Source organism: Penicillium verrucosum (assembly GCF_028828655.1).
Source record: "Penicillium verrucosum strain IBT 35672 chromosome Unknown utg000003l_segment0_segment0, whole genome shotgun sequence".
NCBI classification, from domain to species: domain Eukaryota; kingdom Fungi; phylum Ascomycota; class Eurotiomycetes; order Eurotiales; family Aspergillaceae; genus Penicillium; species Penicillium verrucosum.
Window position 1 is genome coordinate 577,061 of NW_026643212.1, and position 23,690 is coordinate 600,750.

The following is a 23,690-nucleotide window of genomic DNA, read 5'->3' on the forward strand; positions in this document are numbered from 1 at the left end:
GCTATCGTCATTGCGATCTTATGGACCTGGTTGATTGAACATTTCGGAACATCAGGGGTGGATGGTAGTTGGCTGCATAGACGGTACCCCTGTAGTAATAGTACTGTCTTGTAATACTAACATGCTGATTCTAGAGCCTTCTCACTTAAGAGCTATGTCTCAATCGGATTGGTTAGTACTGGCCGTAGAAAGCTGTACGGTTTCAAATATCACTTTTAGCCCCCAATGATAAGCAATTTGGAAAAGGGAAATGTTCTAGAACTTCCATATCTCGGTTTGTACATTCCTCGCAGGGCGCATACTTTCAAGTATAGTCCGGTCCGATATCGGCCTCGCTATACTACCTCGAACAACTGACCACACGCTACAGAGAAAACATATAAGAGAGCCCATCGAACTTCCCAATTACTAGAAAATCATTCAAGTCTTCACAAGTACAATCCTTGAAACGTTTTCACTTGCTTTTCTATCATTCCTCTTATTTCTGACTGATATTCCACGCCAAGAAAGACTACAACTTCCCCACTTCTCCATACTTCCATCTGTCAGCCATGGCGTCCAATACAGAGGGTCCTAAAGACCACTGGTCAGCCGATGTATGTATCGCTCGTGATAATATATCTGCCATAATTAACAAAGCCTAGGCATATTCCGCCTCTGCATCCTTCGTGCACTCCGCAAAAATCACCGGCAAACTCCTCACCTCTCTGGACCCCAAGCCAACAGACAAGATCCTTGATGTCGGCTGCGGCGATGGAAAATTCACAGCGAACTTCCTCCCGGCCGTAGAATCCGTCGTCGGTATTGACTCATCTGCATCCATGATCGAGTCGGCGAACAAAGACTACGCAAGCCCCAAAGCCAGCTTCCGCGTTGTGGATTGCCGGTACCTGGAGAAAGAAACCTCCCTTGTGAATGGATCGTGGGATAAAGTGTATGTCTTTGATTATAATACATGGTACACGATGCATGTAACTTGACTTCTAACAGCTAGACAGAATCTCCAACGCAGCCCTCCACTGGATCTTACGCGATGAGTCGACGCGCATGTCGACACTTCGCGCAATCCACGGCTGTCTGAAGCCGGGCGGCACGTATGTGTTTGAGATGGGCGGACATGGTAACATTGCCGAGGTTAAGACAGCCCTTATCTATGCACTGGTGCAACAGGGTATCTCTATGGAAAAAGCAAGAGATACAAGTCCTTGGTTCTTCCCCTCTGATACCTGGATGAGAAATGCCTTGGAAGAGATTGGGTTCAAGGTTGACAACGTCGAGCTTGAGTACCGCCCAACAAAACTCACCACCGATGCCAAGGGTGGTTTGGAAGGATGGGTTAGACTGATGGGAGCCCAGTTCTTAGATGTGCTCCCTGAGGGAAAGCGGGATATTGCAGTGCAGCAGATTTGCGACGTGCTGCAGGATGTTGTTACTCGTGGCGAAGATGGGAGCCAGTGGCTGGGATATGTGAGACTGAGAGGTATTGCAAAGAAGATCTAATGATTCTGTTGATTTTCGTGGGAAAGGGTTCAGTTAGCAGATTGCTGCTTCCGTCGCTCAATGAGAACACCGAGAGGAACGTCCTCTTCATCATAGAACTCTGCTTCCTCATCCACCCCAAAGTCGCGTAGTCGTTCTCCTTCGGCGTTTCGCCAGGCCTCTTCGCCTTCGTCTGAATAACCCTCGGAGTCAGTTTCGGGCTCATCGCTATCACTTTGAGCCTTGTCGCGTGTTTTGTAGCGAGCATAAAATGGTTTGCGACGCTGTAGACCAGGGCTTTGCTGGAATCGCTTCATGTCTTCTTGTTTACGATGGTTGAAGGCATCAATCTCATCCTGAATAGTTGCGTATGTAGGCATGCTCATATTGCTTGGTGGCTTTGCACTAGCCGGAATTGGGATTCGATCTGGATCTAGGGGTGGCCATGACACACCAGGATCTAACAGAATGATCAGTAATCGAAAAGCTAGATTACTGACTCATCCACTCACCTTCAAAGTCATTGGTCTCGAATTCCCAGCCAGTTCGAAGATCGGGTGTTGCAGCTAGTGGCCAGAACCAGCTTATGAACTAGAAAGACATTAGCTGGGATATTTGGACCGTGAAAAGACATACTCACATTAGCGCTCCCACCCATACTTTGCTTGATGTTGGCCCAAATCCCAATGTCATATGGGTATTCCTGCTTTTTTATCTGAACTCGAATTCCTCCGGGACCCTGAAGATACCCGCCCAGCACACGTGCGCGACGAACAAGAGTAGCATGTCTCTCGATTTCCCAAGTTTCAATGGTGGTCGTGTTAGATCCAATCGACCATAGACTCCTCAGCAGGAGAACAAAGAGACCGAAAGTTGTGAGACTATTTACCACAAGCAGTATAAACAGGTGGATGAGTTGCCCCAATGTGGGACCGAGGTACTATTTATTCAAGGTTAGCGACCTGAATGGTAAAGTGTTTTGAGTTACGTACGCTTGGAAGATGACTGTTCTTCCATACAAATGATGCACGCTGCCAGAGAAGAGTCTCCAGATAGGACATGCCAACAGTCGCATAAAACAAGAAGCGCATGAAATGCGGGAGGGTAAAATGCGAGACGCAGTTCGAGGTCCAGGGACAATGATGATCCATCTTGGGAATGCATCTGGGAGAAGATCAGCAAAATTCTCCACAACTGGAATCCCTCATCAAACCTTTTACAGGTCTTGCAGTGGTGAGCGCGAGGCGGTTTGTAAGCTTCGCATCTACGACACCATCGCTGGCGACTAGCGAGTGCATCACCTTCTTGCTCTTTGGGTTTCGGTCGCTCCAGGGCTTTGGGAAGTCGACCGGGATCTACAAAGCAGGTTCGGTAATAGCATATCCAGATGCACAGGGCGAAGATATTGATCTTCCAAGTTTCGTCCCTTGTAAGTGGCACAGACTCGAAGTGCAGAAAGAAGTACTGTGATGTGTAGGCGAGGAAGGCGATCAACACACTGACTGCGGGGATCGCAAACTTAGTTATTGAAAAGTCCTCGCCCAACATTTCAGCGTCTTCAGCCGTTTGAAAGAGTAAGGCTGAGAAGCTGTAGAGGCGTGAAGTTGAACGTGTTGTTTATCGGGATCCGTGGATGGCCGGGCCCCGGGGTGTGGCTATGCTGACTAACGTGTGTCTGGCTTCACGCGCGGAATTGACATGTAGGATGGAATCGACGTCGAAAATGAATTAGTTTCTTATGTTTGTTAAAGGTTATACATGGAAAGATTGTTTTTGGATATCCTAAGCTGATACTACCTACCTAGTTATACTCTATCTACAACACCAATAAGGGGGAAAGTATGTAAACAACATCTAAAGAGACTAACTACTACAACATACTCAAATGACTCCCAAACAACACCCCAGACCCATCAAAAAGCCGTGAAAAGGTCACATATGCGACTGACTATTCTTGTGATAGCAAGTGGGCATTCTGGGTATGATATAAAGTGATCAATTTCAAGCAAAAACAAGTCCAACACAGAATGAGGAAGGGCACCGGGGCACCTGGGCAGGTACGAAGAGAACTAAACCTAATTCGGTGAATGTGGGGGCAGATTCGGAACCTTACTAATTTAAGACAACCACACCACGTGATCCTACATGCCAAGACAATTTCATCCTCCTTCGACATTTGCCGAGTCAACGTTCATCAATTATAAGTCGTTGAAATTGTTCGGATGTTTTTTTTTTTCAGCCTCAATCAACCAGATGAAAACAATTTGTGATTCTTTCGGTCATGAACAACTAATACCAGGCGTGCAGGATGCCGATTGAGGCTCTTCCTCAGAAAACAATCCGGGCGATTGGCTCCACATCTGTCATTTCGGATCCCTACTCTGTTGTCAAGGAACTTATAGACAATGCCCTGGATGCTTCTGCTGCGTCACTGCAGATTGAAATTTCCCAAAACACCGTGGATATCATACAGCTCAAGGACAATGGTCACGGCATCTCTCCAGAGGACCAGCAATATGTCTGCAAACGAGCTTTTACCAGCAAGATCCGGACTTTAGATGATCTCAAAAATGTCGGTGGGTCATCATTGGGGTTTCGTGGTGAAGCACTTGCTAGTGCCGCGAATATGTCTGGCGTTCTCGTTGTCACCACTCGAGTTGAGTCCGAAGTTGCCGGGCGATGTGTGAAGTATGGAAGAAACGGAGAGGTTATTGGGTATGCTGACCTCGTCAGCTTCTTGAAATATGTGTCACTGCTGACATTTCATCACAGAACACAACGGACGTCACATCCTGTGGGCACAACTGTTCGTATCACAGACTTTCTCAAACACATCCCTGTCCGCAGACAAACTGCCTTAAAGGGTGCTGCGAGAAATCTCACGAGAATCAAAAAGCTTCTCCAGGCATATGCTATAGCTCAGCCATCCAAGAGGCTCTCACTCAAAATGCTCAAGGCAAAAAATGAAAACGGCAATTGGACCTATGCGCCAAGCGCAGACGCCTCGATCTCGGATGCAGCCCTCAAGGTAGCCGGCACAGAAACGTCTTCTTCTTGTGCCGTGAAGCGACTTTCGTCCCAGAAAACGGATGAGAATAAACGAGGATCATCAGACCATGAAGAGTATGAAGCCATTGCCTTTCTTCCAAAGACACAATTCGGTGAGCTCATCTTAATGAACATCCGGTGATGTGGTTACCAACCAAGCAAGTTAGATACCCCAAGAATCAACAACGCAGGCCAATACATCAGTGTAGATGGCCGCCCTCTCTCTAGTAGCAGGGGAATTGGGCATGAGATCGTGAAAATCTTCAAACCATACGTCCGCGTTGCCGCATCTAGAAGCGAATCCTTTAAATCGGTTATCGATCCTTTTCTCTGTTTGCAAATTCGCTGTCCTCGAGGAACGTACGATGTAAACATCGAGCCAGCAAAAGATGATCTGCTCTTCGAAGACCGAGATCTAGTCTTGGCCTTGGTAGAGAATTTGTTTAGCGACCATTACGGAGGAATAGAAGGGACAGAGACAAGAAATTCCAACCAAGGCAAACAGGATGCTGGCAAATCCTTTGAAGTCTCAGCAGGACTTGAACCTTTGATGTCTAGGAAGCCAGCTACAGAGCTTTCCACACAGCCTCGCGACCCTGACAACCCCTTCAATGAAGCCATACCCCACACGCCTCTCTCACAGAAGCCTCTTCGGTCTGAGTACGCATTTTCGCCTGTGGTTCCTTCAAGCAGCCAGGACCCCAGAAGTCCCGACGAATCAGCCACCGGCAAAACCAAACGTTCCAGCTTCGTCAATCCGTGGTCTATCTCCAGAATCAATGCCTCATTTCAAACACCACGACGCGGGAGCAATTCCCTCGTTCAAACAAGCCCCGTGGATCCATCTAGCGATAGCCCACATGGGCCAATCCGAAGGGAGAGTGAACTGCGAGGCCTCCAGCATTCGCCCAGCTCAGAATTTGCAGCCCCTCTTACTTCTCGACTCGCACCTAGGTCGCCCGTGATGCGTCGTCGACAGCATCCACCGGAATCGAACGAGTCCTCCCCTGAGACTAATCGAATTTCGAGCGCCCGACGCGCCGAGAGAGAACGTGATCGAGATCGGTATGGGAACGGAGCTCTAGACACTTGGTTCCAAAGAACCACGCAAGTCTCGCTGCAGCAAAGCCCTGTTGAGGAAGGACCGACCCAGGAACCGGACTCACCGCTTTCTTTCCTTGCACAGCAACGATTTGGATTGCCCACGAACACCTCGCCAAGCATTGGGCATGCCGATGGGCAAAATGATGGTTGCTCGGATAGTCCATCGAAGAATAGCATCACCCCGGAATCTGCTCGTCATGTGCTGTCGCTACCTGAAGACCAAGGTGAGGATATCCCAGGGTCAATGGATAGTGGTCGAGGATTTCCGGTTCTTGAGAGATGGGCCGCTCAACTTCATGAAGGCGTGAGCCATGAGGAACCATCCGATCTGGAAAAAGCGCTTGATTTCGAAAGGCGGAAGAAGGAAGCCATCCAGAGCAGTCGCCTACGCTTCAAGCAGAACAATAACCCGTCCAGTTCACAGTCTGCTCCAGTATCGCATTCGCCTCATAGCAGTCGATACCTTGCCGCAAAAGCTGCATTAACTTCGTCGCAAACTTCGATCGGCGAGCCGGTCTCTGCGACAACGCTCTCTCCTCACGATCCGCGAGCATACCTCATGCGCCAGGAAAGGGACCTTTCTACCGATGAACCTTCAACGAACGACGGAAAGGCCCGGAGATTACCCACCAACCGACTTCCCTTCGAACGTATACCCGATGGCTCCGACTTGCATGATCTCGGGTTGACTTGCTCGGTCGACTTGTCGCCCAGCTCGAACTCGTTCAAGCAGGATATACCCGAGAATATATACACCGGGAGTGTCAACGAAACTACCGCATTCTCGGCAACTGATCTTGAAACCTGCTTGCCGTTCTGGAATGAACGGTTGATGGTTATCATGAATCAAAAATACAAGAATAAGGATGAATCACAGCCTTTGAGTATTCACATTGATCTTGCCTCCATTATTTCTCAGCATGTGCAAACAGCTCAACACAATTAAGGCTGCCTATACTTACCCATCGAATACCTTGGAAGAGTTATTCACGCCATACTCCAGAATACTAATAATATGGTTCATATTATCTATTTCTTTAAATATTATCTCTTATTCTATATATCAAACATCAGAGCTGTCACACTTCAACATTTCTGTTTGACCTCAAAAATCCCATGCAAGCTCTGTGTTAACAAAAAGGCGAGTCATGCAGGCTTCTTTTATTGTCTGTCTACATATGTATCTAAGCATGTACCTCTATGGAGGCCTTTGCACCAAAGTTGACCATCCCGAGGGTGAAAGTCGGCCATCTCGATACCCACCATTCTTCCCGTGTTATATGTATGCCATAAAATTTCGAATCTCATCGTTTATATCGTTGTATTCAAACAACGCCTGGAATATGAAACCAGCTCGAGATGCAGGCCCACTTGAGCGTTACATAATTCTGACATCAATGGCCGGACAGCATGGAACGAGGTATAAAACCACGACCAGGTCACTATCCATTGATATTGCAATTACCGTAACCCAACCCTTCAAGGATCCAGGTGATGCGCCAAAATGTCATTCTTAGTCCCCCACTCAGTCCGAGAGAACCAGTTCTCTAGCTCTCTCCATTCGCCACCGCTCAAAAACAAGCTAACACCCGGTGACGTGGGAATCCTAAAATCAACCCTCCTACCCTCATTCGGCCTATATTCCAGCCTTTCACTGGCAACATACATTGCAGCCGAAGCAACAAACCGAGTCGAACTCAAAGACTGGCTTTGGCCCTCCGCCCAAGTCCTCAATGCCTGGTGGACCGCCGTCGGTCAGCCGATGTGCACACACGACATCTCATTCGGAACTGCTTGTGAGGCTTTACCATGGACTAAAAGAGTTCTTCTAAGCTGCGTTACTATCTGGGGCGCGAGACTTTTTGCCCGGATTGCTTGCCGGTCATTGTGTCGCGGGACAGATGATGCGCGGTACGCCGAAATCAAAAAGGAACCTGGCTTTTGGAGAGGGGCATTCTTAAAGCTATTTTTACCGGAAGCTGCTGTGTTGAGTGTTATCTCTTTGCCATTCACGGTTCCGTTCACTACGGGTGATGCTAGGATTCCAATAGGCGATGATGTGATAAATGTTGTTCGGGCGCTTGGTGTTGGAATTTTTGGTGCTGGGTTTGCGATGGAAGTTATGGCGGATACACAGCTTGCACTACACCGACAGGAACGGACGGACTTGTGTCGGCATGGTGTTTGGGGTTTGGTGCGGCATCCGAAGTAAGTTTGTTTGCGATACATATATCGCCCTTCACATTGATGACGTCTGCTGATTGTGGTCTAGTTACCTTGGGGACACCTTGGTCCATCTTTCATTTGCGTTGCTCAATATGGCTGGTCCATTCAACCCAGTTGTGATACTAGGACCTGTGACGAATTACCTATTCCTTCGCTTCGTGGGTGGTGACAAGGAGACCGAGGCTAGCCAGGAAGAGCGCTATAAGTCTCAGGATCCACATAAGTATAAGCAGCTGCGACAGTGGAAGCGAGAGAAAAACAGCTTCTGGCCTGACTTGGGCGACTTGGTGAACCCATGGGCATTGGCGGTTGCTGGTTGCGGGTTTATTGGCGTCGTGATTGAGGAGGGGTTTAGAAGTGCATATGATAGTATGTAATAACGTACATTCCGATTACTTTTTTACCTGAATTATAAAATGCAAATCACCCTTCAATAATAATGGGTCTACACCGGCATATTCTCCAACCTCTCTTCAATCCACCAAGAAACATATTATGACAGTAAAATTAAGACTGAATGAAGCAGTTCTGAGAATTTTGGTTTAAGTGCAGTCTCTATCTCAGAATAAGCGTATGGATTCTAACCTATATCATAGACCCTAATGACTATTGTTTTGTAGTCATAGAACGATTGGATTGAGCTGAGCTTGAAAAACATTAGAACAACTCCGAATCCTCATCCGATTTTTGCACGTCTTTGTGGTATCTGGGCTATATAGCCGTGGACATGTTTGTAGTAGAAAACCAATTTTTCCCAATCATCTTCGACAATCAGTATCACCATGCCTACCATTCGTAGAAACCGGATTCATTTAAAAAACACATGGTGTATAGGATGCCTTCGTTCGACTATCAACCGGTTTGCACCCGGAACTAGTACGGTTCCCTTTTCGATCCAATACTTCTTATATAAGGCGGATTCAAAGAAGTGTCAACAATGCAACCAGCGGAAGGTAATATACGACCCGCCATCGCTATCAATTCGACACGATCACCCTATATTCCCTCTAACGGTAGGTCGTATGCCACCTTCCGCTGGTTGTACTGTTGACACTTCTTCGAATCCGCCTCATATAAGAAGTATTGGATCGAAAAGGGAACCGTACTGGTTCTAGGTGTAAACCGGTTGATAGTCGAACGAAGGCATCCTATATACTATGTGTTTTTTAAATGAATTCGGTTTCCACGAATAGCGGGAGGTATAGTGATGATGATTGTCGAAGACGATTAGGAAAAATGGGGTTTCCACTACAAATATATCCACGGCTATATAGCCCAGATACCACAAAGACGTGCAAAAATCGGATGAGGATTCGGAGTTATTCTAATCAAAGCCCCTTTGTTATAAAGCACTACCGATGCCTCCCCGATGCTTTATTGCCACGATCTATTTTCGGATGTGGATATCCTCGTGGGAGAAGGGGAAATAATTGTAAAGGATAAAGGGCCTTTCAAAGACACATTTCCTTTTATTCCTGGGCCCCCCGGGCTACGAAGACGTATAGGGGTCAGGCGTCAAAACCCAATTTTGGGGGGGATGTTGGTGCCTTAATGCCTGAATTACCACCGCTTTATACACCGCTCTATACAGTGTACTGTAAATTGTCAATACATCAACCTGCCTAAATGAAGCTTTTCAACACCATAAATATAAGGCATCCACATATTTCTGGGTGTATGCAAGTCCAAAAAATGAAGCCTTTTGCCACCATACAAATCAATACATCTCCATTTTCCGGGTGGTTGCAAGTCTAAAAAATGAAGCTTTTGCCCTCCATACAAATCAATGCATCTCCATTTTCTGGGTGGTTGCAAGTCCGAAAAATGAAGCCTTTTGCCACCATACAAATCAAATCAATGCATCTCCAAAAGTGAACTTTCTCTCATTATTACTATCAAATTCGGACTTGCAACCACCCAGAAAATGGAGATGCATTGATTTGTATGGTGGCAAAAGGCTTCATATACCCTACCTAACAACGCTGGGAGAAGCCAGGTACTTTGATTATTAAGGCACGTGTAATAGTAATTCAGGTATTTATACTTTTCTGCCGTTCTAAAATAAGGCATTAAGGCACCAAGGTCCTCTAAAATTGGGTTTTGACGCCTGACCCCTATACGTCTTCGTACCCCGGGCCCCCCCTGAATTCTGGCAAGAATTAGTCTTGACCCACACAGATCAATACACCTTTGTTCCCTGTCCCACAGCCAACGTATCTTACCCGGTTGAGACGGGACCTTACACCTGAAACTAGTATATTCTTACAATTCTAATTCTTTTGCTTCGATAAAGCTGTGGTCACATATAACCCCCAGTCTCCGATGTCACATAGGACACCAAGGGGTTGTCCAGCCGTGTGATATTAATCCAACTAATACCTACATGCGCAAATTCTAATACCCTTTGCCCCGTGTATAAGAGTTGATTAACGGCTCACCCTGAGCGATGCGCTCCAGGTTTAATGCCAGGATATCAAGAGAGCGCGGGAAATACTCCACTCCAAGAGCGCTGACATGTGGACTGATCTGAACATTGAGCGCATCCCAGAGAGGATCATCCTTAGGAAGAGGTTCGGGATCAGTGACATCAAGTGCGGCACCACCCAGGACCCCAGAATTCAGCGCATCGACCAACGCCTTCTGATCGATAACCTTGCCTCGGGAGATGTTGGTCACGTAAGGCTTGCTCGTATGGTGATGACTCCGGTCAGATAGAATGGCGAATTCCTCTGCGCCGAGGAGATGGGTTGTTTGCGGAGTCAGCGGAAGTGAGACAACCAGATGGTCTAGCCCGGTAGATAAGAAAGAGCGAATAGCTTCGCGGTCTGTTCCGTGGTGCCACGATGCCGGAATTGAGCCGTCTGGATCTCCGGTTCCGGGCACGATGTAGCCGGTGTCATGGCGGGATTCAGGTGTTGGGCGTGGGGTGGCCGTGTATGCGTGGACGGTCATGCCCAATGCCTGCGAGACGCGGGCGACTGTCGATGGTCAACTTGGGTTCTTGTTTCCATGCGATTTGCAGCTCGGGGGTACTGAACGACGACGGGTGAAACGTACTTTGGCGCCCGATACTTCCGTATCCTAGAATACCCACCTTCTTGCCCACTTGATCGTGAAGACCTGGCCCGTACGCATTCTTATCCCACGAGTGGGATTTCTGGGCCTCATAGCCCTTGACATATTTCCGGGATGATACCAGCCAATTCATCACGGTCCATTCGGCAATGGGAGGACCGTGAATACCCGAGCTCGTAGTGATGGGGATTTTAGTTTCTAGCAAAATTGGATTTTGCAAAAGATGATCCACGCCAGCAGAGTAGGTGTGAATTAATTTAAGGCTACAGTAATGGTTAATTTCAGACACAGTAAACCTGACCAGGGTGGGGGGCTTACTTCTTCGAGTCCTTGAGGTCTGGAAGATCCGTGAAAGTCGCGAGAATAGTGGCCTTTCGATATACTTCTGCGCGGGATTTTAGTTTCCGTGAGCTCAGATGTTGAAGAATTAAGGTAAATTACCAGATGGCACAGGAACACCTGGCTGAACATCGTAAATAGTGACCTCGGCATCGGGGAATTTGTCTCGGATAACGTCTTTCAGCTCTACTGGCATCAACTGATAGAAAATGATGAGAACATGCTCCGGTACAAATGCCGCGTCACCCATGATTGCGATGAAATCCAGTGTTGTTTTCAAGATGCGTGCGGGACTCAAAAGAGGGTTGGGGATTTGAAGTGAGAACTGTCCGGGTCGCGGGCGATGGTTTTCTTATCAAAGTGCCCCGCCTCGGTGGCTTATAAAGGCAGTTTGACATCTCAAAGAGTAAAACCTCCATCTAAACGGGTCGGATGCTGGTTTCTTATTGGAACTGTTCGCTATTTTGCGGGATATGGTGGTAGTTTATGTGAGATGGCGTGGTATGGCGACACTTTGCTTAGATATGGTCTCAGAGCACGTTGAGTTACCTCTAGTTAGTTATGTGGCAGTGTTTGTAAGACGGGTTATAATAAGCTAAAAGAGCTTTCTAGAGCAACAGATGACAACGTCAATAGTAAAAACATACTACGATCTGATTATTATTAGCATTGAGTCTGCGTAACATAGCATATGCATGACTTGGTGGCCTGAGGATGAGAGTTGATGCCTAAATGCTTAAATGCCTGAGGGGTAGTTCTCGATGGAGCATTTACACTATCTGCAATGTTGAAGCAGCAACATGTCAGCAGCACGTATTGAGGATGGGTATATAGTCACTGCAGTACATACTAGTAGGTATGGGATTCTGTCATTGGTGCGAAGGGGCTGGTTGGTGCCTTAAAATGCCTTATTGGTGCCTTATTTATCATTCAGGCATTATTCAGGCACCGTTCAGGCATCAACTAAGCCAAAAAGCCGTTATGCCCCTCGCACATGGGATCATGCACGTCTTTAAATAGCAGCCGCAGTAAAATTACCCATTATGAAGCATAAACTAGGGTTATTTCCGCTTCCAATGTGAATATACTGCAAGCAGATGCAATATTTGTATTCTCAAACTGTCGAAATGGAGCCTTCTCCACCTTGGGAATGACGCCACCACCAAGATCACCTAATTTGAAACTCGCAAACACTCCAATCCATCACACAACCTACCCCTCTGCATATCATATCACCTCAACAAATTGTCGCCCACACATTTCAAGTTCAACCCGCCCAAGATGTCACTGGAGGTCCACCCCGCATCTCCCACCGATGCGCCCGAACTCACGCAAGTCTTCTACGCCAGCTTCCGTAGCGACCTCGACACCACTATGTTCCCAAACACGCCGGATGTGACAGAATGGTGGGAAAAATATCTCAGCGACGTGATCACGGCTTCAATTGCAGGCAAGACCAACGATGTATTGCTCAAGGTGACGGAAGACTCGGAGAGTGGCAGGATCGTCGCATTCGGGAAATGGAAACGGCCCGTGTCAGCTGCAGATCGCGATCAGCATAAAAAAGAAATCGCATGGCCTGCTAGTAGTGACAAGGAGCTTTGCGATCGGTTTTTTTCATGGTATGGAGGCGCGACATGAGAAGTGGATGGGGGAGCGGCCTCATTATTGTACGTTTTTTCTTTTTTTTTTTCCGTTTCTTGAGTGTTGCTCGCAGTTTTTGAGTTTCCCTTTATAAATGCTTGCTTGTTTTTGTCTGTATTACGAGACGAGCCGCCATAACTAACCGCGATGCATAGATCTGGATATTCTGGCTGTTCACCCTTCCCAACAGGGCAAGGGCCTGGGCTCAAAGCTCCTCAAATGGGGTCTCACGCGCGCCGACGCTGAAGGTCTGGAGGTTTATCTGTCCGCATCTCCGGCTGGGAGACCCTTGTACCTGAAATATGGGTTCCGGGAGGTTGATACCTTCGAGCCATATCCCGACTACGTGCAGGTAGCGATGCTACGGTCCCCGGACCAATAGAAATCATGCTCACCGAATAGAATGTAATAAAAGTCAATCTGTTAAAAGTGGTGATGATATAGGCAAACAAACCAAACATCCCCCAAAAGAACCCCATCCAGACCGAATGGTAACAAGGAAGCAAAGACTAGTATTTCATGGTGCACCTGCAGAGCTCTTCCCGTCACTAAATCTTCCATTCAGCAGATATATCTCCTATGATTATGTCTTAACCCGAGCGTTGTGGTTCGTTTTGCACGGAATAGTTGTGAGAGTGAAGGCTGACGATGAATCACCTATATTGAAAAGAGATATTATACACATAGTCCCTCTACAGCTCAAGAAGTAGCAACAATCAAACCGGGTAATTGGAATTAGAGAGATAGAAATAACTACTTGCGAACGATTTCAGAATGTTCAACATCAAGATCCTTGCTATCCGCAGATAGGTCATGCCCGAGAGAAGCCGCACTCTCTCCATCGAAGATTATCGCGATGTCTTCAAGTGAGTATCCCTTGGTTTCCGGGTACACGAAGTATACAACAATAAACTCGATAGCCACCCACGGAATAAAGATGATATAGAACTTCCATGCGATGTTTTGGAGCCCAATAGGAAACGCGTAGGTCGAGAGTAGGGTGAAGCAAGTGGAGAAAAGATGGAACAAAGCTTGACCCCTCATGCGAAGATGGAAAGGCAGGGTCTCTGCAATATAGAGACCGAGATTGCCATTCAGACCAAAATTGTAACATGGTGAAAACAGATAGAGGAAGGCAACGACTGCGCCGCCTGCAGCTTTGTTTGAAGCGTCTTGGGCAAACATAGCACTGCCAGTAGTGATACCAACGAGACAAAGAAATATGCTTGTTCCTGAACCGAGGAATAGAAATCGACGTCCAAGCTTATTGGGAAGAGTGGCGAAATATAACGAGGAAATCCACGAAAGCATCTGTTGGGTTGCATTGATCAAGGTTTGCTCTAGACTGCTTGTTAATCCCACACTCGAGAGAACCGGCGAAAGGTAGTATGAAATAAAAGCGTTGCCCGACATCTAAATATAGGGATGGCACGCGTCCCAAGATCAGCTTCAATATATATCATGGGTATTGACCGTGGAAACATACCTGGGCAAAACATGCGCTCCAGAACAAAATAAACAAGCGCTTCCGATTTCCACTAGAACGGGTGAACTGCAAATAACTTTCGATCCAGGTATTCTCGGCCAAAGTGCGCTCATATTGGAGAGCCTCTTGGATGTCGTTGAATTCGAAAAGAACGAGCGGATCGGACTGATCCCCTTCCGCGTGGTATTTCGCAAGAATTTCAAGCGCTTCATTGCTTCTATCCTTGGATATAAGCCAACGTGGGCTCTCTGGAACGAAGTATAAACCAAGAAGTTGCACAAGAGACGGAAGGCCTTGGAGGGCAGATGGAATTCGCCATGCAGCGCTACCATCGATACGGAATGTCCCGAAGGTTGACCAAGCCGCAACAATTGCTCCGAGGGAGTACGTTGTGTTGAACATAGCCGTTGCTGTAGCTCGGTGCGCTGGGTGTGCGATCTCTGTGATCAAGGGGGCGCCAGATGCCCCAAGGAAGACTGTTCCGCAGCCTAGAATCCCGCGAGCAACCACGAACATTTCGAGGTTCTGCGCGGCACTTTGGAGTGCTGCCCCTACGCAGCAGATGATTGCACCAAGGGAAAGACCAGCACGTCGACCAAAACTATCACACACAAATGATATGAACGGAATAGCCACCAGGCCACCGATTGGATAGGCAGCATTGAATAAACCCAGGGTAGCTCCTTTGGGTTGTCCAAAATAGCTGCGCCAACTTTCCACTGCCTGCAGGCCATTCATCATCGACCCATCAAAACTATCGTTGGCGAAGGTTAGCTAACTTCCAATAGGCAAGCCATACGCCGGGTTCCTCGCTAGGAGACAGGTTGGAGGTATACCCCTGAGTAAAAAGAGAGAGTAGTGGAAACATCATGAGAAGATTCAGTGAACGTAAGTTTTTGTGCCTCCACCAGTGAACCACGTCCACGCTGCTCTCGGGCATCGCTACCCTAGAAGAAGACATATCAGGCGTAGGTGCTCCTTTAACAGTGGCCCGACTTCAAACACGGTAGATTGTAAAGAATAAATGTTTAACTAAACCAAGACGGTTTTGTGGAGAGATGCCGATGAGACTTTATATATGCCATCCCTTTTTCTCCTAAGAGAAGAAGTCGTGCTATCGTGATCCATATTCCCGTTCTGACCAAACCGTTCTGGTACTCCGGGGTTCTCGGGTGTGGGGGAGAGTCTTCCGAAAAGCTGGGGAAATAGAGCTATTCCGAGCGAGCACAGTTGAGTGCAGAGTGGCTAGGTGAAAGGATTTCCAAATTCCTATGCCGATATCACCGCGGAATCCCGGGCCAATTCCGGCTCGGCGTCAAGAATTGTGGGGAATGCCGCAGTTACCCCGCGGAATCCCGGGGGATGAAACATTCCCTGAGGTCTTTCCAAGGTTGCTCGATTACCTACAAGTGGCTGAAGATATATAATCTTCTTCTACAATTTGCCGTGCAAGCAACTTTGAAACAGTGTCAGATGAGGATCCCGCATATCTCTTATTTCTTTTTCTTTTGATCCCCCACATCGATCATGGCCATGTGGATATGGCATCCCGAATGGACAGAGCACTCAACGGACTCCGCTGGAGCATTTGTTCACTTTCGCAAGACAATAACTGTGACAGAAAGTATTTCAAAACCAGTACATATTCACATCACCGCCGACACGAAATACAAGCTCTATGTAAATTCCGACCTTGTATCTGTTGGTCCCGTCAAAGGGGACCGTCACCTTTGGTTTTACGACGAGCTAGATATTCAACCGTACTTAAGATTGGGAGCCAACACCATCAGTGTGAGAGTTCTGCGATTGTACCATGCCACGACACACGCAACCAGCTTTCCGCGATTACATGTGCCAGGTCTCCTCATCCGCAACGGTGGCTTGGATCCCGCTCCGGCCATCGATGTTCAGACCAACGACAGCTGGGAAACGGCCCTGGATAAATCAACCACGCTACCAACAAACATTCTAGAGGACGCGTTCTTGCACATCTACGAGAAAGTCGGTCAATACACGACGCAGCCAAACTGGATACCGGCCAAACCTTTGGTTTTTTCCACCTCCCATGGCCTTGCGGCCCCATGGAAACTTTCTCCCCGCCTGATCCCATTTCCTCGATATGAGCCAGTGACATTTAAAGCCATTCACAACATTGAAAGCAACCAGCCCCGAGCGAACTGGGAAGAAGCTTTGCTTGGCCCCCATGACACAACTTCCGAGGGAATCTGTCTTCCAGCTGGAAGTCGGCATCGTTTGGAACTGGAAGTTGAAAACCATACGACTGCACTGCTTTACTTCCGGTTCAAGTGTCCTGAACATGCTGGTAGTACCATGCAGGTGGTCTACTCCGAGTGTTATGAAGACGTACCCGATATTGTCCCATGGATCAGAAGAAAAGGCGACCGCCGGGATACCGGAAAGAAACTGTTAGGGCCAAAAGACGAGTATTGTATTTCTGGTGTTGCCGATCAAAAGCTCAGGAGTACACTGAACTACAACTCAAACTGTTCCGATGAAGACGTATTTGCGCCGTTTCACTTTCGAACGTTTCGATTCCTGGCATTGGATATCACGGTATCAGCACTCTCAGATCTCACCATGAAGCGCATTGACATAACCACAACAAAATACCCCCTACAGGTCCTTGCAGATTTTGAGGTTCCATCCGCTGATAATGTATACCGGCAAATGTGGACAACAAGCATCCGAACCCTGTCAAATTGCATGCATGATTGTTACGAGGACTGTCCGTTTTATGAGCAACTTCAATATGCGATGGACACCAGGAGCTCAGCCCTTTTTACATACTGTTGTTCAGGTGATGATCGCTTAGCACGCCAGGCAATCATCCAACTTCACAACTCATACTCGCCAGCAGTTTCGACTTACGGCTAGCCGCGCGCCAGCTCACCAACTTCAGCTAATCCCACATTTCTCCCTGTTTTGGATCTGCATGATAAGCGATCATTTTGAATACTTCCATGACGGCGAATTTGTTCGTCAATTCCTGCCCGTGTGCGACGGCGTGTTGGATTCGTTTGCTCGCCGCATCGACTCCAAGCTCGGCCTCATTCGTTTGTCCGACAGCTCAGAGCAATGGGATTTTGTCGATTGGGCAGATTCATGGAAGCCATTGGGGATTCCACCGGCGGCGGAAAGGACTGGCTTTGCATCATATACCAACATGTTGTATGCATATACACTGAAACGGATGTCGGATGTTTTGGTTTCCGTGGGTCGTTCTGCAGTTGCTGGAGAATACCAACTGAGAGCCGATGAAACGCTGCTTGCGCTGAAGGCCCACTGCTTTGATGGACACTTCTTCACAGACGGTCTAGCCTCCGAAGCCGCCTGTGACAATGATTATAGTCAACATGGTCAGGTTTGGGCCGTTTTGTCTGGTGCCGCAACGGGCGATTTGGCTTTTGATATCATCTCTGAATGCACTGCAGTGTCGGGTGCTAGAACATTTACACAGGCATCAACGGCAATGTCTTTTTACACGCTTCGTGCTATGTCAATGGTTGGAGGTAGTCTGTATGACGAAAGGTTCCACGGATTTTGGGGACCATGGAAAGACCAGTTGTCCCTGAATCTTACCACATGGTTGGAAGATACAGTCTCCCAACGATCAGATTGTCATGCATGGGGAAGCTCGCCAATATATGAGTTCACGACCGAGGTTGCTGGCGTTCGAATGGGTACACCAGGGTGGAAGACCATGACCTTCCATCCACGCGTCAGTTTGTTCCCAACACTCGATATTAAAGTACCCTTCGGGGTCCCTGGCTCATTTGGATTGGCACACGTTCATTGGAAACGCGAGCACAATACTACCAAAGTTTCGTTGTCGTTGACCATGCATACCGGGAAGTCTGTAAATATGCCCATCCGAGTCGTCTATCCGGATGGGCATGACGAGATGATGGACGGGGCTGAAGATATTCACCTGACGTTGAATTCAAATTGAGCAACTTCACACTTCATTGCCAATTTCATCGACTCAGGGATCGTGGATTAGCTACGGTACGACATAGGGAGGCCTTGTCATGCATATTATTGTTGTACATAATGGAACCAACTATCGGGGTAACCTTGGTTCACAATGCTCTATCAGCCATCTGCAAGGTCTCTCATCAGGCACTCGAGTATTTCTGACTGACTAGCGATATCATTCGCTTCAGAGCTCCAGTATCTCAGCATTTGCATTACCTGTTCGACGCCATTCTTCCAGGAATGGGGAAGTAAGGTGTCAAGACCCCGACGAGCTGTACCACACAACAGTAAGGCACTACGTGTACAAGACCGCAACATAAGCCACGTACCATGGTGACGATAGTAAAATCCAGGCTGGTTACTTTCAATCCGAGAGGCATACATATGTAGCCCTTTTCGCGCAAAGTCCACTACCTCGGGGTCGTGAGACAAACCTTCGTGAATGGCGTCGAAGACAAAAGGCCAGTAGATCATCTCGAAGCAGTCGATGGCATGACCATTCAAGATAAAACGCAAAGCAGACTGTTCGTGATCTTCATCATGCGCTGCCTCGCCCGGCGTATCGGGTTTTAGCGGTGCTGGAAGCGAGTTTAGTCTAGGTGGAAGAGGAAATTAGTAAATCAAGACGGAAGATGGGAAATATGACCAAACTCACAGCCCGTGTGCTTGTCCTTCGAACTCCCTAATCGTCTCTACGTCGGCCGATTTTCCAAACGGCTTGCAATTATAGATATAATTTAAAACTCGGTTTCCTAACCGGCGGAGAGCTATCTCTGCTAGATAGAAATACCACACGGTCTCTCCCTGGCTTTCAAGATCTTTGGGAGGGGAAGGGAAGAGGGCGGGATATGTTAGGTCCAAGCAGGTATTTCCAAGACCCAGTTCCAATCGAAGTTCTCTGTAAATACATGGTTAGTCTGGTGTTTCGATTTTCCTAGAGGCGAAAACTGACAATTCCGACTTAAAGCATGTCCAATATATGCTTTCTTGCAGAGTATGGTTCTCATCGTGATGGGGATCGCTTGGAGGTAGCGGAATGTGGAACCCTTCACAGCAGACTAGAGCCTGGACAAACATCGGCCGAGCTTGAAATGGTCGCAATGTCGCCATCAAATACACACCCGCAAGGAAGAAGCATTGTGCTTCAATCATACCGCTCTCACCAAGTAATACACCCATCCGCTTTCTGGCTGCAAGAAAGTATGCCTCTGCCTTCTTGAATTCCTCTGATTGGCGGACGTCCAAGGAGGAAGATGAGGATTGGCTTTCAGGAGGACCGGAGATAGTCCCTAGTGCATATACCAAGAGCTGTTGGGAGTAAGCGGAGCCTATCACAGATCCCTTCACGTTTACTCACAAGTAGACATGACTTTGCATCCCAATCGAGACCATTAAAAAGCGTGTCTCTCATATATTCCTGCACTTTATCGATTTGTAAGACGGGGTTGTAGATATGAATGTGTCTGACGAAGCGTTGCAGTAGCTGTCTAGCTCCACCAATTTCGAACTCCAAAGAGACAGGCAAAGACTTTGGTTCTGAGATTCCGCTTGGTAGTTTAAGTAAAGCCCTTAATTCATGTTTTTGTGCAAGATTGCAAGATTGAAAGACTGGCCAACTCAAAATACTCTCGACATTGATATGATACAATGTGGATGATTTCGTCCTCTCCAACGCTTGCAGTCTCCCTTCTGTGGGCGGCGATTCCTGATTATTCAGTACAGCCTGCCCTAAAGATAGCCCCGCTGTTGCAGGTAGAGACCCCAGAGTCAACGGGGATCCACGGACCAACTCTTCCAGAGTGTCTAAGCGCTGCAAGATGAGAATGCTGGCTGGGTCAAATCTAACATATTTGCTTAGCGAATTTTATTTCTCTCAGTCGCGAGTTCATTGATTACGTTGATTTGTCGTTTTCTCGGTAAATGCACGGCATCCCCAATCCCACACAAGAGCCGCACACGGGCTTCTCATTATCGCACTTGATTCGTTTGCGTCGACAAGTGTGACATGCTTGCGTGGCCCGCTTCCGCGGGTACGAGGGTCTTTCATTATTTTCCTCTCGCTGTCTTTTCCGGGGGTTGCATGTTCCTTCTGTCGGCATTTCTTTGGGGGATAGGGGGGTGGGGGTATTTGGGATGTCCGAATCAATCCAAACCATATACGATGAGGAAGTGGGGTGCGAGATGCAATGCACGAACAAGTTAAGAAGACAGCGGAATCCCGGGACGTTAGATATAAAGCCCGTTGGCAAAAAGGAATGTCTGTGATGTGGGTGAATGACCCCTCGCGGAGTCGCGGGTTTAGCCGGTCCGGGGGAGTTCGGGGGGAGATATGCCGAGTGGACCTACTTGCCTTCATGGTCCATACTCTCTTGCTTGCTCTCTGAAGTTGAAGTGGGAAGAGAAGAGAACCTCAGACCCTGCAAACTAGTGTTTGCTGTACAATTTATCAGATATAATGTACGCTTCTGCACTTCTTACGTTTATAACCGTTCTCCTTTCCCGCCACCCAGAAATTATCCATCGCGACTTCTCTTCGAAACTTCATCATGACCCGACAATTTATGAATGACTCGAATGTTCAAAAAACAGTCCATTGTGACTTTGACGTGGAGCAGGCCCTAGCACTACTGACTGTTGACGAGAAGATCGCTCTGATCTCCGGCAATGACCCTTGGCACACTGCGCCCATACGCCGCCTTGGTATTCCTTCAATTCGTCTAACCGATGGACCTAATGGCGTGAGAGGAACCAAGTTTTTCAACGGTGTTCCTGCGGCCTGCTTCCCATGCGGTGAGTGTCCATCTCAGTGTTGTTCGGTGCAATTGCTAATTGACAACTAGGAACCGGACTTGCGGCTACCTGGGACACCAAACTAGTCCAGAAAGGTGGCCAGTTACAAGGCCAGGAGGCCATTGCCAAAGGAGCATCGATTATACTGGGACCGACAACCAATATGCAACGATCTCCCTTGGGTGGCAGGGGTTTCGAGTCTTTCAGTGAGGACCCAGTTTTGGCTGGGAACATGAGTGCTGCAACCATCGCCGGTATCCAGTCTACTGGTGTAGCAGCTACCCTAAAGCATTTTGTTTGCAATGACCAGGAGCATGAGCGACAGTCTGTTGATGCTGTTGTATCGGAGCAGGCTTTGCGGGAGATTTATCTTATGCCCTTCCAGATCGCGCAAAGAGACGCAAAGCCCATGTGTTACATGACAGCGTACAACAAAGTCAACGCAACACATGCAAGTGAGAGCAAGCCACTCATCAAAAGTATCCTAAGGGAGGAATGGGGATTCGATGGGATGGTCATGTCAGATTGGTGCGTATATATATCTATGATCGAGGCAACGGTGCGAAATCTGAATATGGGCTGACTGGACTTAGGTTTGGAGTTTATTCCACTGCTGAGTCAATTCAAGCTGGCCTTGACTTGGAAATGCCAGGGCCCTCATACATGCGTGGTAAACTAGTGAAGCAAGCTCTGGGATGTGGTAAATTACTACCCTTTGAACTTGACCAATGCGTAAGAGAGGTATTGAAGGTTGTGAAGAAATTGCTCCCTCTTGGAATTTCAGAAAACGCCGAAGAGCTGACTGCGGATACACCCGAGACATCATCGTTGCTTCGTTCTCTGGCTTCAGCAAGTTTGGTGTTGCTCAAGAATGATCACGACATTTTACCGTTCAAGAAGAACAAGACTACAGCTGTTATCGGCCCAAACGCCAATTTTGCAGCTTATTGCGGTGGTGGTTCCGCAGCACTCAAGCCTTATTATGCGATTAGCCCTCTCGATGGACTGAGGGCACAAGTCCCGGATATTCAATATGCTTTGGGAGTTCCAGGTTGGAAGAAAATGCCTCTTCTATCTCGGCTGACCAAAGCAAGAAACGGCCTGGAAGGGTTTGATATGAAGGTCTACCTCGAGCCACCGTCAAAGAAGGATCGGGAAATGGTCGACTCACTGTATGTCAATACAGCAGACATTTTCCTTGCAGATTACAGACACCCTAAAATCGAGACCAATCTGTTCTACCTGGAGCTTGATGGCACAATCACACCAGAAGAGAATTCAGATTATCAATTTAGTCTTTCGGTATCCGGTACCGGCAAAATCTTTGTTGATGGCCAGTGTATTATCGACAACGAAACCGTGCAGACCCCTGGTGATAGCTTCTTTGGCTCCGGAACAGTGGAAGAAATTGGAACCATCAGATTGGATAAGGGCAAGACCTACAGAATCCAAATCACTTTCGGTACACTGCCGACCAGAACCTTCAATGTCGCAGGAGCTACCTCGTTTGGCGCGGGTGGTCTTCGAGCTGGTGGTATTCAAAAGATCGAGATCGAGACCGAAATCCACAAGGCAGTTGCATTGGCCAAGAAGGTCGATCAGGTCATTCTATGCGCCGGGTTGAACAGCGACTGGGAAAGCGAGGGATATGATCGGAGTACTATGGACCTACCACCGGGGACCGACAAGCTCATCGCTGCGGTGGTAGCGGCAAATCCCAACACAGCTGTGATCATACAGTCCGGAACTCCCGTAACCATGCCCTGGCTCAATGATGTCTCGTCGTTGGTTCACGCCTGGTACGGCGGTAACGAGACTGGGAATGCAATTGCGGACGTTGTCTTTGGTGCGGTGAATCCGAGTGGCAAGCTGCCGCTTAGCTTTCCGCGCCGCAATGAAGATAACCCGGCCTTTTTGAACTTCCGAAGTGAAAGAGGTAGTACCAAGTACGGTGAAGGTGTCTATATCGGGTACCGCTTCTATGAGAAATGCAAGAAGGACGTTGCGTTTCCATTTGGCCATGGACTGAGCTACACCACGTTCAAGTTAAGCTCGGTTTCTCTCCAAAAGACCGACGAGGAGATTTTCATCACTGTTGATGTCCAGAACACTGGAAGCGTTGATGGGGCGGAAGTTGTCCAGGTCTATGTTTCCCAGCAGAGTCCGAGTATCAATCGACCACCCAAGGAACTCAAAGGCTTTGAAAAGGTGTTCCTCCGCCCACACCAGACCGAGACGGTGACTGTCAAGATCCTCACTAAATATGCGACCAGTTTCTGAGATGAGCATAGAAACGCGTGGGTTCAAGAGGCCGGTCGTTACATCGTTCAAGTTGGAACCTCTAGCGCTGAAAATCCACTATCAGCCGACTTTGAGATCGGACAAACTACGTGGTGGAATGGGTTGTAATTTCCCCACCTCTGCTCACTTTCTATACTCCGTTCGACTTTCCCATTAGAAAGATTTGTCGTTTCTTCAAATATACGTTGTACAATTGTCTCAT

At 47.9% G+C, this 23,690-nt stretch overlaps 10 protein-coding genes across 10 annotated transcripts; 6 read left to right on the top strand and 4 right to left on the bottom strand.

Annotated features, from left to right (window-relative positions):
• Positions 1-551: 551 nt before the first annotated feature.
• Positions 552-1,500, top strand: N7516_008011 (class I SAM-dependent methyltransferase; the record flags this gene model as incomplete). Its single annotated transcript, XM_057220731.1, has 3 exons — positions 552-596; positions 645-934; positions 999-1,500. 3 exons carry the CDS (start codon positions 552-554, stop codon positions 1,498-1,500), a joined length of 837 nt encoding a protein of 278 aa, XP_057071003.1.
• Positions 1,501-1,529: 29 nt separating this feature from the next.
• Positions 1,530-3,179, bottom strand: pfa4 (putative palmitoyltransferase with autoacylation activity Pfa4; the record flags this gene model as incomplete). Its single annotated transcript, XM_057220732.1, has 6 exons — positions 1,530-1,939; positions 1,992-2,070; positions 2,120-2,419; positions 2,472-2,643; positions 2,693-3,067; positions 3,145-3,179. 6 exons carry the CDS (start codon positions 3,177-3,179, stop codon positions 1,530-1,532), a joined length of 1,371 nt encoding a protein of 456 aa, XP_057071004.1.
• Positions 3,180-3,787: 608 nt separating this feature from the next.
• Positions 3,788-6,577, top strand: N7516_008013 (putative DNA mismatch repair protein; the record flags this gene model as incomplete). Its single annotated transcript, XM_057220733.1, has 3 exons — positions 3,788-4,194; positions 4,252-4,640; positions 4,695-6,577. The coding sequence occupies 3 exons, from the start codon at positions 3,788-3,790 to the stop codon at positions 6,575-6,577; spliced, it is 2,679 nt and encodes an 892-aa protein (XP_057071005.1).
• A 558-nt stretch (positions 6,578-7,135) lies between these two features.
• Positions 7,136-8,234, top strand: N7516_008014 (DUF1295 domain protein; the record flags this gene model as incomplete). The annotated part of the gene is made up of 2 exons (XM_057220734.1): positions 7,136-7,839; positions 7,904-8,234. 2 exons carry the CDS (start codon positions 7,136-7,138, stop codon positions 8,232-8,234), a joined length of 1,035 nt encoding a protein of 344 aa, XP_057071006.1.
• Positions 8,235-10,251: 2,017 nt separating this feature from the next.
• On the bottom strand, positions 10,252-11,521 carry N7516_008015 (D-isomer specific 2-hydroxyacid dehydrogenase family protein; the record flags this gene model as incomplete). The annotated part of the gene is made up of 4 exons (XM_057220735.1): positions 10,252-10,835; positions 10,915-11,195; positions 11,251-11,317; positions 11,374-11,521. 4 exons carry the CDS (start codon positions 11,519-11,521, stop codon positions 10,252-10,254), a joined length of 1,080 nt encoding a protein of 359 aa, XP_057071007.1.
• Positions 11,522-12,552: 1,031 nt separating this feature from the next.
• N7516_008016 (GNAT family N-acetyltransferase) lies at positions 12,553-13,297 on the top strand (the record flags this gene model as incomplete). Its single annotated transcript, XM_057220736.1, has 3 exons — positions 12,553-12,806; positions 12,868-12,941; positions 13,071-13,297. The coding sequence occupies 3 exons, from the start codon at positions 12,553-12,555 to the stop codon at positions 13,295-13,297; spliced, it is 555 nt and encodes a 184-aa protein (XP_057071008.1).
• Positions 13,298-13,668: 371 nt separating this feature from the next.
• N7516_008017 (Major facilitator superfamily domain general substrate transporter) lies at positions 13,669-15,175 on the bottom strand (the record flags this gene model as incomplete). Its single annotated transcript, XM_057220737.1, has 2 exons — positions 13,669-14,328; positions 14,402-15,175. Coding segments are annotated over 2 exons (1,434 nt in total), but the record flags the coding sequence as incomplete, so codon positions are not given.
• Positions 15,176-15,928: 753 nt separating this feature from the next.
• Positions 15,929-18,371, top strand: N7516_008018 (Six-hairpin glycosidase-like protein; the record flags this gene model as incomplete). Its single annotated transcript, XM_057220738.1, has 2 exons — positions 15,929-17,077; positions 17,235-18,371. The coding sequence occupies 2 exons, from the start codon at positions 15,929-15,931 to the stop codon at positions 18,369-18,371; spliced, it is 2,286 nt and encodes a 761-aa protein (XP_057071010.1).
• Positions 18,372-18,514: 143 nt separating this feature from the next.
• N7516_008019 (fungal specific transcription factor domain-containing protein) lies at positions 18,515-19,808 on the bottom strand (the record flags this gene model as incomplete). The annotated part of the gene is made up of 5 exons (XM_057220739.1): positions 18,515-18,669; positions 18,727-18,992; positions 19,053-19,295; positions 19,350-19,705; positions 19,755-19,808. The coding sequence occupies 5 exons, from the start codon at positions 19,806-19,808 to the stop codon at positions 18,515-18,517; spliced, it is 1,074 nt and encodes a 357-aa protein (XP_057071011.1).
• Positions 19,809-20,943: 1,135 nt separating this feature from the next.
• On the top strand, positions 20,944-23,467 carry N7516_008020 (beta-glucosidase; the record flags this gene model as incomplete). The annotated part of the gene is made up of 3 exons (XM_057220740.1): positions 20,944-21,187; positions 21,238-21,715; positions 21,781-23,467. 3 exons carry the CDS (start codon positions 20,944-20,946, stop codon positions 23,465-23,467), a joined length of 2,409 nt encoding a protein of 802 aa, XP_057071012.1.
• Positions 23,468-23,690: the final 223 nt, after the last annotated feature.